At 36.3% G+C, this 17,000-nt stretch overlaps 1 protein-coding gene across 5 annotated transcripts in view; it reads left to right on the forward strand.

Moving 5' to 3' along the window:
• The window catches only part of DNAJC13 (DnaJ heat shock protein family (Hsp40) member C13), a 119,815-nt gene that overhangs the window by 87,390 nt on the left and 15,425 nt on the right, over positions 1-17,000 (forward strand). For 3 of the 5 annotated variants that reach the window (XM_023735950.1, XM_004381404.1, XM_023735949.1), the window contains 12 exons: positions 49-233; positions 677-751; positions 1,613-1,732; positions 2,707-2,886; positions 3,603-3,770; positions 5,823-5,936; positions 7,997-8,113; positions 9,241-9,418; positions 11,223-11,314; positions 13,533-13,632; positions 15,637-15,711; positions 16,123-16,235. In XM_023735950.1, the coding sequence (XP_023591718.1) occupies positions 49-233; positions 677-751; positions 1,613-1,732; positions 2,707-2,886; positions 3,603-3,770; positions 5,823-5,936; positions 7,997-8,113; positions 9,241-9,418; positions 11,223-11,314; positions 13,533-13,632; positions 15,637-15,711; positions 16,123-16,235 (1,517 nt within the window). Of the gene's footprint in view, positions 1-48; positions 234-676; positions 752-1,612; positions 1,733-2,706; positions 2,887-3,602; positions 3,771-5,822; positions 5,937-7,996; positions 8,114-9,240; positions 9,419-11,222; positions 11,315-13,532; positions 13,633-15,636; positions 15,712-16,122; positions 16,324-17,000 lie in introns of all 5 variants that reach the window. The other 2 variants (XR_002824859.1, XM_023735951.1) reach the window with 2 other exon arrangements.

Here is a 17,000-nt window from a genome sequence, read left to right on the forward strand (position 1 = left end):
CAAGTTTTCTGATTTTGTTTTCCCAGTACTAACCTCTGGTTATTTCAGATTTACAGCCTTATAAATATGCAGGATACCCCATGCTAATTAGGACTATAACAATAGAAACTTCAGATGACCTCCTCTTCTCAAAAGAATCACCATTGTTGCCTGCTGCTGCAGAGCTGGCTTTCCATACTGTCAACTGTTCGGCCCTCAATGCTGAAGAACTCAGAAGAGAAAATGGAATAGAGGTGACATGGAATGCACTTTGTGCTTATCTTTAAACTGGTTTAGGCACATCATATCACTATTGGCAACACAATTCACCAAGTACAAATACAGTTGATATAGTCCTTCCTTCAGTTTATTTCATCAGATAACATAATGTTATATTCTGTATATTCTGGTACCAAAATTAAGGAGAAAATGAAGCTTTACTTTTTAATGTGTGTTGGACTGTCTTGGATTCAAAATTGGTTAACTTAATCTTGCTTGCAAAGTAGCTTATTGGGAATGCTTGAAAAGAAACTACTAGGACTTCTTTGTCTATTTATTTAACCAAGTTAATTAAGCAAACATTTATTTACCAAATAGCTAACATTAAAAGGTTATTTACATTTTATTTCTGCTGGAAAATATTTTCCAGAGTTGAAGTCAAAATGGAACATTAATGGCTGACTTCTTTTTTTGGCAGGTGTTACAAGAGGCGTTTAGTCGCTGTGTGGCTGTCTTGAATCGTTCCAGTAGACCAAGTGACATGTCAGTACAGGTGAGGCTAAAACATACCATTCTAAGAAAGTTACACTAGACCAGTGATTCAGACTTTAACATATATCAGAATTACCTGGAGGGCTCATTAATACATGGGTTGGTGTACCTCACCCCAGAATTTGATTCAGTGAATCTGGGACAGGAGCCTGATAATACACATTTTTCACAAGTTCCCACAGGATACTGATAACTGCTGGTCTGTGTACCATACTTTAAGAATCACTGCAGTAGACTGCTTATGGTCTATTGGCTTAATTTTTTTCTCTTAAAGTAGAGGATGGTATAATGAACCCTTATGTACCCATCACCCAGCTTCAAACATTTGTCATTTGCGACTCTTATTTCATTTATTTTCTATCCTCTCCCACAGTTTCCCTCTATACCTCTCACTCCCATCCCTAGTATTTTAATTGGCTTTATTTTTGTTAAGGTTGTAATAGTTGCTTTCTTTGATAGAAAATTCATGAAGAGTTCATTAAGATCATTGTAGAGTTCTTTTTATGTGGCCCTTTGTTTATACTAAGAAAACTTAGAATACAGGACAATTGAATATAGGCTTTTGTGTTTCATCCTGTATTTTGAAGTAGTTGGGCTGAGAGTTGTATATGTGATCTAATGAGATAGCTTTATTTCTTGCTCAAAGAGGAGTACCACCAGTTGCCATTTAGTTAATTAGTGACTCGTGGCAACCCCTTGTGTGGTTTGGCTACTAGACATACGAAGCGTGAGGGTGCCTTCATTACTATGCTTAGCTAATTGACATGAAGAGTATGTAAATAGAATTGTGATATCCCACAGGACAAAATTACCTTAAATAAAAAATACACGCATGACTCTCTTTTCCGTTTATTGTCTGCAGGTGTGTGGACACATAAGTAAATGCTATAGTGTGGCTGCTCAGTTTGAAGAATGTCGAGAGAAGATCACAGAAATGCCTGGTGTCATCAAAGATCTCTGTCGAGTGCTATATTTTGGCAAGGTGGAGTTCATCTTTAATGCTTTCTGGATACAGTCAGCAGTGGGTTTTCTTGTCAAGTAGACAGTCCCCAACTTGTAAACAGGTGTTTTCCCCAAATTATTTTTAAGTAAGTTGTTCGGATCTCTAAAAGCATTTTTCATAGAAACCTTGTAGCCAGTGAAGGCTTTGTCCCTAGGCTGGCACACAAAGAATAAGGCTAGAGTGACATTTCTAAAGGAAGGTGGGTCCCCCCAAACATTAGAAGAGAGTCAAAGAAGAAAAGAGAGAAGGCTAGACTAAATAAATGGTAAAATTAAAGGATCGTATAAAACCTGAAACTTAAAAGAGTCTGGTGAGAAACGCTTTAGGGATCTGAAAGCTTCCTGTTTCCTCCCCGTTGAAAACTGCTGGGGGATGTTGACTATGGGTAGATATGATAAGTGACGGGGAAGGAGAGAGAGACTTCTTAGATAACTGGGCAGAGTTTGAGAGTTGTGTTGGAATGGAGTAGGATTGAGAGGCTGTTCCTGGACTAAGGTACCTAGAAGTAAGGATCGCTGATGAAAGTATCTGCTCAAGTATATATCAACTTCATGTCCTTGTAAGTGTTTAATAAGAATCTGAACTCTAATAGGAAGAAGTAAATTCTTTATACTGCACTAAGGAGATCATTGATGCACCTAAGATCATTAACCTGTGAGTTGCTATTGATACCTGTAACTCTATATATAAAATGGGAAAAACTGAATTCCCAAGTCTTTGAACACTAGCCTCCAAGATAGTAGTAACTCTGCCATCTTATGTCACCTAAAATAAAAAGGGTCACTTTTTATTTTAGGCTTCGAAGGTTATAAGATTTGAATTTTAACTGGAATTTAAAATAGGAGGAGGTAAACATTTTGCACAGTAAGGTAGCTATTGACATAACTTCACAGCAACCAGTTTTTCTTGGAAGCTTCTTTTTACCTTATAAATTGTTTTACTTTTCCTCTCAGAGTATTCCACGGGTGGCTGCTCTTGGGGTAGAATGTGTCAGTTCTTTTGCTGTGGATTTCTGGCTACAGACACACCTATTTCAGGCTGGAATTTTGTGGCATCTGCTTGGTTATCTGTTTAATTATGATTATACACTGGAAGAGAGTGGTATTCAGAAAAACGAAGAAACAAACCAGCAGGTAACTTTAACACTGCTTTAATATTAAATTTGAGCCCAAACCATAGGTTAATAGTAAATTAAGGTGAAGCAAAGCTTCAGCTCTCCAGTGACCTCAAGGGATAAACTATTTTTCAAGATAACTAAGTTTACTACTCTTTAAGTCCCAAAACATTTTATCTTAACCATTTACGTTGAAAGCGTTTGAGGTAAAGAAATTTGCAATAGCGTGTAATAGACATAGTTTAATCTTTTCTTGATTACTCAGTTACTTTTATGATTGTAAAATTATGGTTGGGTACACAGGGAAATAGAATACCATCAGGCTATCGGGACTGGCTTTCCTACACATTGAGCAATTGTCTGATTTTTATAGATACTGTTTGTCTCCTGTTCTCCTAGTCACTGTCATCCATTACTTATATTGTCAGTGTGTGGCACGCAAGTCTCCCCTCCCTATGCTTAAACCTGCTTCTTCCAATTATCTGTGAGTTATGGGATTGGATACATAAGATACATACATAGGCTCTTATGATTTCCTATAAATAAAGGAATAAGCTTTTCTAATGCATAAGTTGTCTGACATCAATGTTGGGAACTCTTGATTCTTTTTTTCTTGTTTGCTTACTGCTTCTTAAAATGTGTTCCGTGCAGGTTTGATTCCAGAAAGTTAGTATGTTACCTATATAAGTTGAGAGATCTACTTGAATATCTTGATTTTTTTTTTCTTAATAACAGGAAGTAGCCAATAACCTTGCCAAACTGAGTGTGCTTGCCCTAAGTCGCCTTGGAGGGTACCTGTCTGAAGAACAAGCAACCCCAGAAAACCCAACCATACGGAAGAGTTTAGCTGGCATGCTGACACCTTATGTTGCTAGAAAACTTGCTGTGGTTAGTGTTACTGAGGTATGTGCTTCAGAGGTTTTGAAATAAGCTTAAAGAGTAGCCTGGGTTTTGATGATCGGTGCAAGATCCTTTAGGTTCATAGTAAAAGAACACAGCTATGTTGATTGCTCTTAGAAACCTAAAAATTGTTACTGTTTGCATACTCTTTCTTGTAAAAATGAATTTCAGTTTATTTATGGATTGATGCAGACGATTATCAGGTCCACAAATCCAGTCTATGCAAGAGTAAATTAACTTCGTATTTCTCAGCTGTGGAGCCCACCCTAATTCTTACCCACCTTGAGTTACAAAGGGATGGGACAAGAAAATGAACTCAGAATGGTGTTTCACACTGGGCAGGCTACGAAGAATCAGGATACCCAGTCTATTTCTTACAAATATAGCTTATCTAGACTCAGGGAAGAAATCCTAAAATAAATACATATATACCTACACACACACACATACATATGTGTATACATACATATGTGCATACATAAATAACAAAAAATGTATAGTATTGGCAGATCTTACAGTGTCTTTGACCTCTGTCTTGAGGATCATTGAGAAGCAGTCTAAAAACCTAGCACTAGACAATTAGATAAGCTGTAGAAATCCATTAAATGGAATACTATGTAGCCCAGTGTATACATGACTGTGTAATGATTTTGCATTAATTATAAAATAATATTTAAGGACATTAAAAGAAGTGTAGGTTATTTTAAGTGAAAAGGCTAGATCCCATTTTTGGTATAAAAAATGGATGGATGATAAAATATCTGTATGAATATGTTGATGGTAGTTATCCCTGAATGACAGAATTGTGGGCTATTTTTATTTTATTTTGTTTTCTCTAATGATAATCTATTACTTCTGCAAGGGAAAAGAAGTCCTTGAGATTTACAGTATTTTTAGAATTTAAACAGCTTGTTTCCTTTTAATCCTATCTGATTTTGAGTCTATTTTTTAGTGTAGGCCATGCTTCTCTTTGCCCGAGAGAGGGAGGAGCCTTAGGTGCCACTCATGATCTTTGTTCTTTTCGTGGACTTCGAGCTCACAGTGAGATGCACTCTGCTGACTGAAAACATTCTCTCCAGAAACACCAGCAAGTTGGTGAATATTTCTACAGAAAAAAAAATATATATATTTGTAGCATTTCAGAATTAAATCTTGGCATGAGTGCATCTGGACTTAATAAAATGCTTATTTTAAACTGCCAAGTCTCAAAGCTTTAATATTTTGTATCCATATATTTTTCAGTCATTTCACTTAACTAGGAAGTAGTTAATCTTTTGAAAACAAAGATCACTTACTAGGAAGTAGTTAACCTTTTGAAAACAAGACGTATAAGATGGAGATGATACTGGGGTGTACTGTTGGAGATAATGGTTTGTGAAATTGTTTTTCAGAGCATAGAGCTCTGTAAATATAAAAGATTACATTAAAAAATTTAAGAGGAGAGTTAAATGTCTATATTGACACTTTGCATTGAGGGGAGCTAGGCAGAGGGAAAGCACACTGGATGATTAAGCAGTCATAATCTCTATCTGCACAACCAGTCAACCAGCCTTGAATCAGGATTTGGCCAAGAAAATATTAACCAAATCTCTATCCATAAATTTTATTTCCCTTCCTAAGGGTATGCTTCATACAGCCTTAGATTTTTGTTTTCAAATACATGCATATAAAGGCAATGTGGAGTGACTCTTTTTAAAATTATATTTACTAAGTGTTTATTAAATGATTTAATACAAACTATCTTATTTAATTTTCATGTTAGCAGAGCAAAAGTTAAGAATTTTGAAGTCAAGCAGACTCCAGTTTGAGCCCCAGTTTCACCAGTTAGGGGTTGTGAGACTTGGGGCAAATTACTTTGTCTCTCTCAGCCTTGGTTTTTCGCAGTTGCAAAATGGATAGTACCACCAAACTTGTTAGAATTATTGAGATACACGCCATTATACTTAAGTTATCTGTTACAATGTTTGTCATGTGGTAGACGTTTTAAGTAAATAACTCCTATTACCATTTCCCTTTTTCTAAATGTTACAAAAAAATAATACTCTTGTCTTCTAGATTTTGAAGATGCTTAACAGTAACACAGAGAGCCCCTATTTGATATGGAACAATTCTACAAGAGCAGAACTACTTGAATTTCTTGAATCTCAACAAGAAAACATGATTAAAAAAGTATGTATGCTATTGTTTTATGTATTTCTTGAGTAACTTATTTTGATGGAATTTTGGAACTATAACCTAATATTGGCTAAACACAAACCCAGAGTTTTTCAGTTCAGAGTTAATTAAGCCTATAACTTTCTGCCTCCTAATATTTGGCCCATTTCAGAACGGCATTTTTGATGTCTGCAAAATTGAGTAATTTGTCCTGCCTCCTTCTAGTGGAGAAGCTAGCAAGCCATATGAAAAACAGAAGACAGTAGTCTGGGAGATAAGGAGAAGGCCTGGATAATTCATATACTAGATGGTTGACTCTTGATGATTTAGAAGACATACATGTTTGTGACTTTGGAATTTATTAAAGCCTAACTGTTACTGTTTATTTTTATGTCCTGAATTATCCAGAATTTGTTTTTGAACTCATTCCATGATAGTTACCTGGAACTCTTTATAGATAAAATTTTTGAGAACTGTGTTGCTAGACAGAACAGATCTCATGTTTCTATACATTATTTTTTTAGTTGAACAGACCTAATAACAACTTCCCTTTGTCACACATAAAAATTTATCACAAACATTCACATGTTATTTTAGTCCAACCTAAATTTCTTGGGATTCTCAACCTAAATCTTTACTGGGACCATTTTTCTCTTTTTCGCTTTTCTGTCTTGTTCCTTTTCCATAAACAGAAACTGTTGTTACACTTGATCTTAGCCAGAAGGCCAAGAAGTGATGGAAACGGTTCTTGATTAGTCATCCCATAGACAGACATCTTGTCTCTTTTCTTAGAGACCCTATTTTTCAGCACTTCCATTCAGTGTATTTCTTCTTAAAACCCATTCCAAATGTGCTTATTAGTTATATCACCCTACATTTGATGAGGCCAAATGCCTGCTGACTGGAGTAAGAAGAGCCAAGTGTCATACATCTTTATAAACTCTACCTGGAAGACACTTCATCTGTGATCTCAAAATTCTAAAATGAGTTATAATAGAAATCTTTGGACTAAAAATTATAATGTAACTCTGTGCATATTCCAGAGTCACATTACTGGTTATAAACATTAACATTGCATTGAATGCTGAGACTTGTACCACAGCACATTTTTCCTGGAGGATCAGTTATTTTAATTTAAATCATTTTATTTTTTTGTTGTTGAGAATATGCACAGCAAAAACATACACCAGTTCAAGTTTCTGCATGTACAATTTGGTGACATTGATTACATTCTTTGAGTTGTGCAGCCATTCTCACCATCCTCTTCTGAGTTGTTCTTACTGCATTAACATGAACTCACTGCCCTCTAAGGGTCCTATCTAACCTTTCGAGTTGAATTGTCAGTTTGATCCCATACAGATAGATCTTAAAAGAACCATAATGCTCAAGGCAGACATTCTTTACTAGTTAAGTTAGATTATTGTTCGGTTTTAAGAAGACTTCAGGGAATATTTTTGGTTTAAGGTTTAAATATTATCTTAGGGCAATAGTTTCGGTGATTTGTCTAGCCTCCATGTCTCCAGGAAGTTTGGAGTCCATGAGACTCTGAAATTCTGTTCTGCATTTTCCCCCTTTTGATCAGGATTCTGCTATAGAATCTTTGATCAAAATGTTCAGTAATGGTAGCTGGATACTATGCAGTTCTTCTGGTCTCATGGCATAGGAGGCAGTTGTTCACGGAGGCAGTTAGCCACGCATTCCATATTCTCCTCCTATTCCTGACCCTCCTTTTTCTCTGTTGCTCCAGGTGAATAAAAACCAATTGCTGTGCCTTGGATGGCCGCTTACAAGCTTTTAAGACCCCAGGCACTACGCAGTGAACTAGGAGGTAGAACAGAAGCACTGAACACATTATTCGGCGAATTAACTGGGTTGTCCCTTGGAACCATCACCTAAACTTTCAAACCAAGAAACCAAATCCCTTATGTTTGATTGTACATAAGCAGCCTCAGCAGCTACTCTTTTTTTTTTGTCATTGTTGTAACTATGAGTTATTAAACTGAATATGGATTGATTTAAAAACCAGACATTAATGATTCTAATTTACATCTGACAGTATTTTCTCTTTTAAAAAGGGTGATTGTGACAAAAGTTATGGATCAGAATTTGTCTACAGTGATCATGCCAAAGAACTTATTGTGGGAGAGATTTTTGTTAGGGTATATAATGAAGTCCCTACTTTCCAACTAGAGGTAAGCTCCTTGATTTTAGTTTTGTTTGGTATCTTTGATCACTTGTTATTGACAGCTACTAGTTTATTCATACTGTACACATTGAAATAATACCTGTTCTTTGTCAAAAGTTTACACTCACTTGGGTGTATGATGGGGTAACTGTCGATAGCTTTGAGCTTCTTTATTCTGAATGTTGAATAATTAAATTTTGTGAAACTCATGAATAAGAAATTCCTTGCCCAGCTGTTTCTTATACTTCATGCATATATATGACTTCAGCTAACTAGTCCCATGTGGAAGTGCAAGGAGAGCTGACAGTGGCCAGTTACATTGTCACTCCATCGTGTGGAATATCAGGTTACCACACAGAAGTCCTTCTCTGGCCCATAATTAGAAGGGAATAAGAAAATACAGGCGGGGAGCAAATACAGGTGGGGATCATCTCTGGTGATGATCCATAGTCACTTCTGGAAGTAAATGAGGAGCTTCTTTTTCTTCTTAGTGGCTGGGGATCATGTAGGTTTTTTGTTGTTATATATATATATATATAGATGTATATATAGATACATTTTGTCTTTTTGGAGGGGGTGTCACAGAGAAGTTGGTGGTTGGTTAGTTTGTTAAGAGGGAAGAACTGAGGCCTTAAACTTTTGTGTGTTCTATACTTTGCTCTTAGGAAAAAGGAAGGAATTTCTAAACCATACTGTGTATTATTTATGACAGAATAATATACATAAATAGCTAGTAAGCAGTGAAGTTGTTTTGAATTTGTATTCTAAATATATATAATTTTTAATTATAAAAATATAGCCAAATTGTGGAAGTACATGTCATAATATAAACTAGCAGTTACAGATTTCTAAAGGGAAGACATACTCTGATCTCAGAATTGTTACACTAAGGTACTAATGAGAAGTGTATCAGATCTCTAATGTGTTGGGACAATAAACATTGAGAAATACCTTCTAATGCAACTGGTCTCCCCCTCCCCTTTTAATATATACATGTGTTCACGTGTATGTATTAAATGAATCATGCTTATTCACTTTACATAGCTTCAAATTTTTTTCTTTTGCCATGAAGTCTTTGTTACAGGTTATTTCTGAGGGCACCCATGTTTTCGAATATTTCTCTGTTTGACTTAGGTTCCAAAAGCATTTGCTGCAAGTCTCTTGGATTACATAGGCTCCCAGGCCCAGTACCTCCACACATTCATGGCCATCACACATGCGGCAAAAGTGGAGTCAGAGCAACACGGAGACCGCCTGCCGAGAGTGGAGATGGCTTTGGAAGCTCTGAGAAATGTCATAAAATATAATCCTGGTGTGTGTCTATACCCTGATCAGTACGATCCTTATAAAAGAAAAGCCTTAAAATGCCTAGTTCTTACTTAGGGAAATTGATGCCAATATTTTTACTTATAAACAGTAGGCTGGAGAGAGTAGTCGAGGTACCATGTTTAGAAGAATTCATATCTTTAAGAAGAAATGAGTTTAAATATGTTGAAAGGGGGAGTAATTTGATAATATAAAATTTCACCTTGATGCAATAAGTTGACACATCAGGTATAAGTACTTGAATTTAATTTCTTTATTAGGTGGTCTTATTTTTCCACCTCTCTCTTAACACAGTGAGTGCCATGTGCATGTGGATACTTGTATCTTTAAAAAATTGCCTGAAGTTTTTGCTATTTAAAAATTGGAATGATAAAAAGATGAGAATCCCCATTCTTAAACATCTTTAAGATGACGTATCCAAAAAATGTTATCACTCTAGCCTGATTCCAGGGGGATGGCTAAGTGAAAATCTGAAAGCTTCTACTTTGGTAACTTTGGTTTGATAATAAATTTAATGCAAATTCAATTTAAATTATTTGAAAACTCCAGATTTTTTTTTCTTAACATTTCTTTGCATTGTCGTTCAGATACTTTTTGCTTTTTTCAGTGTGTGTGTGTATATATATACATATATATATATACTGTTAAAATCTGACTTTTGTAGGTTATTGCCAAAAAATTATTGAAACAAATAATCAACAGTAATGAAGTATTAAGGAAAAATGACTTATTCCCAAGGTATACGTTGGGATGTTATTAAAGGCAGTGTTATAAAATTTGGGCAAGACTTCATTTCTTATTATTTGGAGTTGGCACAATAGAGCATTAATAGTGGTGTATTAGGTACAAAGCAAATTGCAGCAGAACAAGCTATGATTTGGAACTTTTTAAAACTGGGGAAGGGCCTGCACAGACATTTTACTTGTATACCATCGATAAAGTTCATGCATCAAGACCGCATACTCTCAGGTAATTTAGAAGTAGGTTTTTTTGTGTCATTGATATATTCATGACAGTTCTTACCTGTTAAATATTTTGAAAATTAATTTTAAAACAATATATTTATGGAATAATATCAGACTTTAAGTTGAAGAGGTCTTTGTGAATTGTCTTATGAGGCCTCAAAAGACTACAAATTACACAATATGTTTTACCTACCATATAACCCATTGCCATCGAGTCGATTCCATAGAAAAAGGAAATATATGCTGAATAAAACCTTGTTGTTTAAATTTTTGTTTATTCACAAAAAATGGTAGTAAATATATGGGATTGGGTTTGAGGTGGATAGGAATGTAAATACTATTCAATTTTACATTTTTTCACCAGAAGGCCTTTATATGTGTATATCACTATTTTTATTTATTTATTTTAAAGTAGCCCTCAAGTGACAGAGTTCTAACCCAGTCTTACTTAAAAGCCAAATGAAGTCAAGCTCTCCCAATATTTACTTAGGCTGAGGGGTAGCCTTACGGTCTAGAGATAAAGAGTAAAAGTAACCACTTTACACCTTAGATTTTTCAAGTGTATTTGGATTGTTTATTTGATGAAGTTCTTGTTTTTAGCCTAGGGGCTAAGGATGGGGATGGGAGAACAGAACAGTCCTAAGAAACTCTAATATGTAACTTTTTGTTTCTTAAGATGTACTGTTGCTAAGAGATATTCCACTCATTTCATGTCGCAGTGTTTAGAGAGGGTTATCAAAGATTTGTAATTGACAGTGTGTGAGGGTGTATAATTTAGAACATCTCTTGGAAATAAAACATAACCTTTTTATTCTTACTCCCTAGGCTCTGAAAGTGAATGTACTGGTCACTTTAAGTTAATATTTTCTCTTCTTCGAGTCCATGGAGCTGGTCAAGTACAGCAGTTGGCTTTAGAGGTAAGAGTATTTTATACTAAAGCATGTTGTCTTTCCTACCCCTTACTGTATCTGGTTTGAGGCTTGATTGTGTAATCCTCATCTAATGTTAAATGCAAGTATGCCTATTAGGCCACATGAGTAGGTTTTTAAAATTTTAATTTCAGAGAATGAATATTGCACAGTGTTGTTCCAGGTGATTCCCTTTATGGTCATTGTCTGTCGTGCATCTGGGCTTGGAATGTACAGTGTCGTGGTGTGGGTTAAGGAATAGGCTCTATTTGGGAAGCTTAGAAGCTACAGGTCATCAGGAAGAGTAAGTAGGGGTTCCATGATTTGTCCTCACAACAGAGGCTTGCTGAGGCCAGGGTACTCTGCTAGATCCACGCTGTGGGTTTGTGATCCAGAGGATGGACCCTGCCCATCCCCCTCAGCTGCTCTCCCTTCTGTAAGTCTAGCTCTAAAGCAGCCTTTTCAGTGAGGATGACAAATAGACAACTGGTGTCTGATGCTGTTTACAGGAGTTGTCTAGGAAAGCCAGTTGCACAGAACCTGTGGGCTTTAGGGGGTCCCAGAGAGTTGGAGGCCCCTCCTTCAGAAAGAATGAAACCACTGGTTCTGTGGAACGCTGTTTGGGTGCAGCCGTTTTCTCTGGGAGAAGCAGGTAGTCCTTGACACAACTGGCTCATTGTCCAGACAACCCAGAGTTAAGCTCCCAGGGTCATTTTTCTGATGATCCTGCTCTCATTTTAACACATGCCAGCTTGGTGTGTAGTAAATTCAGCCCTAGAGTAACAGGTTCACTAGCAGTTTGTGAATGATTTGTATAATGTGTTCTTAGATTACATTTTGGTTTAAAACAGGTTTTTAATACAATAATAAACATTAAATTGGTCAAAAAGCTTAAAGTGCCTGTCCTTTTAATTGAAACCCGTGCTTCCTTAATTCCTTCAAGTACCTTGTAACTTTTAAAATAAATGTTATGAAATCTAGGATACATTGCTTTGAGATTGCTGGTCATATGGTTTAAGTGGAGTGACGCTGATCTTTAGATGTATACTATAGAAGTTATACTTAAGAGGTCATTCTCTTTGAAAGAAAAACAGGCCTCTTTCTTTATGATGTAAAGATGAACTCAATCCATTGTGCTGGGTATTGAGGACATTTATTTTTTCCCTTTAAAAAAGCAAAAAGAAAGTCCCAATAGTGAGGATCAGTATCTTTCTAAGCACCCCTACCCCCAAATCTGTGACTGGAAAGCACTAGAGTATTTCCAATAATAGTGTATCCGTAGTTCTGGAGCCTGTACTGGTTTAGGATTGAAGGTCTCTTATAAGACTCAACCCCAAACCGAACCAAACTGGTTGCCACTGAGTTGATTCCGACTCCTAGCAACCCTATAGGACAGAGCTGCACCATAGGGTTTCCAAGGCTGTAATCTTTATGGAAGCAGACTGCCATATCTTTGCCCCATGGAGCTGCTGGTGGGTTAGAACCGCCTACCTTTCGGTTAACAGCTGTGTGCTTAACCACTGTGCCGCCACTGGGGCTCCCTTATAAGCCTCAAGGTGTAGCAGATTGGTGCAAAAATGTTTGTTATATCATTATATTTAATTCTTACCTCTAAATTAATAGGGAGCTGATATACATAATGCATACTTGAGCATTACTTTTTTTTTATTATTTCTCAAAAGATCAAAGTAATAAAGTCAATCTTTTCAAATTAAACTGTTCTCTAAGAATTAAATATTTTGCTCTTTTTTAAAAAATTTTTTTCCCATATGAAAATGTATACATACATTGTTATGTGAACCTAATTGCTTTCCCTGTGCTGTGACAGCACACTCCTTCTTTCCACCCCGGATTCCCCATGACCATTCAACCAGCTTCTAACCCTCTGCCTTCCCGTCTCACCTCCAGACAGAAGCTGCCTGTTTAGTCGCTTGTATCTACTTGAGCTAAGAGGCATACTCCTCAACAAGTATCGCTTTATGTCCCACAGTCCAGTCCAATCCCTGTCTGAAGAGTTGGACTCGGAAATTGTTTTAGTTCTGGGCTGTTAGAGAATCCAGGGGCCATGCTTTCCGGGGTTCCTCCAGTCTATCAGACCATTAAGTCAAGAATTAAATATTTTGTCCTTGAAACTTTTTTCTCACTGTTGTAAAGCCTGCATGACTTAATTTGATTTAGGTCCAGAATTCTTTCCAAAGCTCTTAATATCCTATTAATTAATTTTCAGGTTGTGAATATAGTGACATCTAACCAAGATTGTGTCAACAATATTGCTGAGTCAGTGGTTTTGTCCAATTTATTGGCTCTTCTACATTCATTGCCGTCAAGTATGTATATTCACAGTGGAATTTCGGGAACCGTAGCATGGCCAACCCATACTGGGGAGCAGTTACGTAGATGATACAAAACCTTGGACATTATGTCATCCATGTTTAGTTTTAGAATGTTTTAAGTGATATTGTTTCTATTAGATTTGTTTTCCTAGTTATGTTGTAGATAGGTTAATAAAATTATTTTGCATTTCTCATGTCAAAAGTTGAAAGTTGGTTTTAGAGAGAGGTCCAAAAGCATTATAAAGCATTAACAGAGGAAAATAACTTAGGATTTTCAATTTGCTGAGTACAATCTACACATGAGTGATTGAGAATTGATTAGTATTCCGTGTTTTATAAAAAGCATGTGGTGTCAGATGATGAAAAAGTGCTAAAAGTAAACATTACCTTGTGTTTAGCTTAGAGTTCAATTCCACATAGTTTGTATTTACTGATTTGATGCTGATAGAGACTATTACCAACAAGGTGAAATCGATTTTTAAAAATATACCAACCTGATTTCTTGACTACAGTCTGTACTAATATAGGCTCTTCATAAGCTGTACAATAGTATAGCTTAATAGTTTGAAGGTGTGCTGTAATCAGCCTTCAGATTGCTTTTCAAAGGCAAGATTATTGAGTTTTTTAGGCAATAGGAATATAACTCCAACCTCACTCCTGAGCATCAAAATATGTTGCTCAGTTGGCTTTGACAGCCCCTTGGAAGTCGTGTTAGTCTTGACTTCAAGTCTGTCTACCTCCTTGGGTGCAAGAACCCGGTCTCATTCATCTCTTGTGCCAATGTCTTGTACATATTGTTTCATTTATGTTCAGTGAATTGAATGGAATTGAATTTCCATTGAATAATTTTGTTTTCTTGAACAGATGACATTAAGATGCAACTTTTAGAAGTCATTTACAGATTATTTTACCATATCTATAGTCTTAGTTGGTTTTTATTTTTCCTTTTTTTTTTTATTGGTTTTTCAATAGCTTTGTGAAGCTTCAAGCAATGCATAACTAAACTGATTGATGAAGCAAAGAATGCTACAGAAATCATAGTTTGAAAATGTAATTTTATATTCATTCCTGACTTACGTAGTCCAATCAGTATTTCAGTCTTACAGGCAAATTAAGTGACATCTGGATATCTCAGCCTACTCTGCCGTGATTTGTATTTTTGGCTAAATTACCTATCTTATACTGTTTGCTAAGGGATGTTAAATACATAAAAGTGTTAACCTTTTATCCCCTCTAAAGGTTTGTTTCCTTTGAAAGTAAGTTCAGAATAATGGTGTTTTCAGTGATGTGTTGTTGCTTCTCTTAGGAATCTCCTTTTGAGTGTGTGTTCTTCTGCATGTTAACAGCCCAGCCCAGCTCACAGCCTTTGTTTTTGTTATTGTTATTGTTCTGCTCTCTTTGCCAACTCTTTACTGCTGTAGCCACCTGTCTGTCATTCCCATTTGACTCTAGAAGAGTGAAGTCCAGTAGCCCAGCATACCTACATATTATGGCAATGACAAGAGGTGAGAGGTGTCACAGGCCGTGTCCAGAAAGATGCTGTTACGTCTGAGAGTCGAACAGTGTCTTGCAACTGCTGCTTCTTTCTCTTTTACCCTTCTCCTCTTCCAAGACAGTAGCACCAGATAAAAACCTTAGGTGCCTGATCAGAGTGTCTTCTGGGTATCAGGAGGTGAGAAGATTTTGAGTATGCAGTGAACAATGAGGTAGGAAGACAGTATGACACAGCGGTTATGAATATAGACTTTGGAGTCAGACAGACCTGGATACAGAACCCAGCTGTGCTGCTCAGTGCCTGTGAAACCTTGGGCTGGTTAAACTGCACCCCCACTTCCTCATTCACAACACAGCCATGAAAATAACTGTCTCACTGGTTATGGCAAAGAGTGCATATGACACCCTGTGTAGAATACCTCATTCAGTGCCTGGCAGAGTTGAGGCCCAGTAAGTGTACGCAAACGTGATGATGTGTTTCTTGAAATGTCTTTTACTCTGCAGGTCGTCAGCTTGTTCTGGAAACTCTTTATGCTTTGGCATCAAGTACAAAAATAATCAAAGAAGCAATGGCAAAAGGTAATGTATGAAGTGCTTTCTCATCCAGTCATACTAAATAGGAAGCTTTTTTTTTTTTGAGCTGCTTTGTATAGTCTGATGGTAACCCTGGTGGTGTAGTGGCTAAGAGCTACTACGGCTGCTAACCAAAAGGTTGGCAGTTCGAATCCACCAGGCGCTCCTTGGAAACGGTATGGGGCAGTTCGACTCTGTCCTGTAGGGTTGCCATGAGTCAGAATTGACTCGACGGCAACGAGTTTTTTTGTATAGGCCGATAATTTGAAGAATGCCTTGGAAAGCTGTAGTTAAACAAACAAAATGGCATTGGGTTGAAATATAATTTTACTTGAAGTTTCCAGTGAATGCTACTAATTAGAAAAGTCATACTCTTTATGTATAATATAAGCACTGATTTCTGTTTTTCCCTCATAGGAGCTTTGATTTATTTATTGGATATGTTCTGCAATTCAACACATCCACAAGTTCGAGCACAAACAGCAGAACTTTTTGCTAAAATGACAGCAGACAAACTAATAGGGCCGAAGGTAAGGACTAGACAAGTCCTTGGAAGGAAATCATTAACGCTCTGCTACTTTGATACTAATTTTATGAAGTTTACCAAAGTCCGATATGGTGAGGATAAGAAAATGATTTGTTTTGAAATAATACTTTTTTAAAAAAAAAAAACTATTGGACCATAGTAGACTAAATTAATAAATCTAGAAATGAGAAGACTCAGTATTGAGTTAGCCTAAGTAAGGCAGTTAAACTAGGTAAAGTGAAAGTTAGCTTTTTATATTGATTTCACAATATTCATGACGATGACTTTTAAATCTAAGACACTTGAAATTCATCCAATCAGTCATTAGATGATTTCAGTAGTATCACACAAACATAAATATAGCTTATTACAAGTGTATAAATGGCTCATTTCTAGGAAGACTTTACTTCAAATCTAGTTTACTTGCCATAAAAACAATTCTAATTTTTGTTTCAAGCTGTGAACTAGTTGAAAATAAGAGATTAGGAGTTTTTTTTAGATACTGGGATATAATGGAATATGTTAAAATGTATCAAATATTTCTGCCCTAGAGTTCATTTAGAATAGCTTCAGCAGTGTTCTGTTAGGGTTGTGTTGCCAGGGAAACATGAAAAGGATTAAGTAGTGTTTCTCATTAAACATAAAACAACCATTGTTAAAAAAGATGATTTTTTTGGGACACAGCAAAGGCAGTCCTCAGAGGACAATTTATAGCAATAGATGCACATATCAAAAAAGAAGAAAGGGACAAAATCAAAACATTAACTAC

The sequence above is a fragment of the Trichechus manatus genome, unplaced genomic scaffold (genome assembly GCF_000243295.1).
Source record: "Trichechus manatus latirostris isolate Lorelei unplaced genomic scaffold, TriManLat1.0 scaffold00084, whole genome shotgun sequence".
NCBI classification, from domain to species: Eukaryota; Metazoa; Chordata; class Mammalia; order Sirenia; family Trichechidae; genus Trichechus; species Trichechus manatus.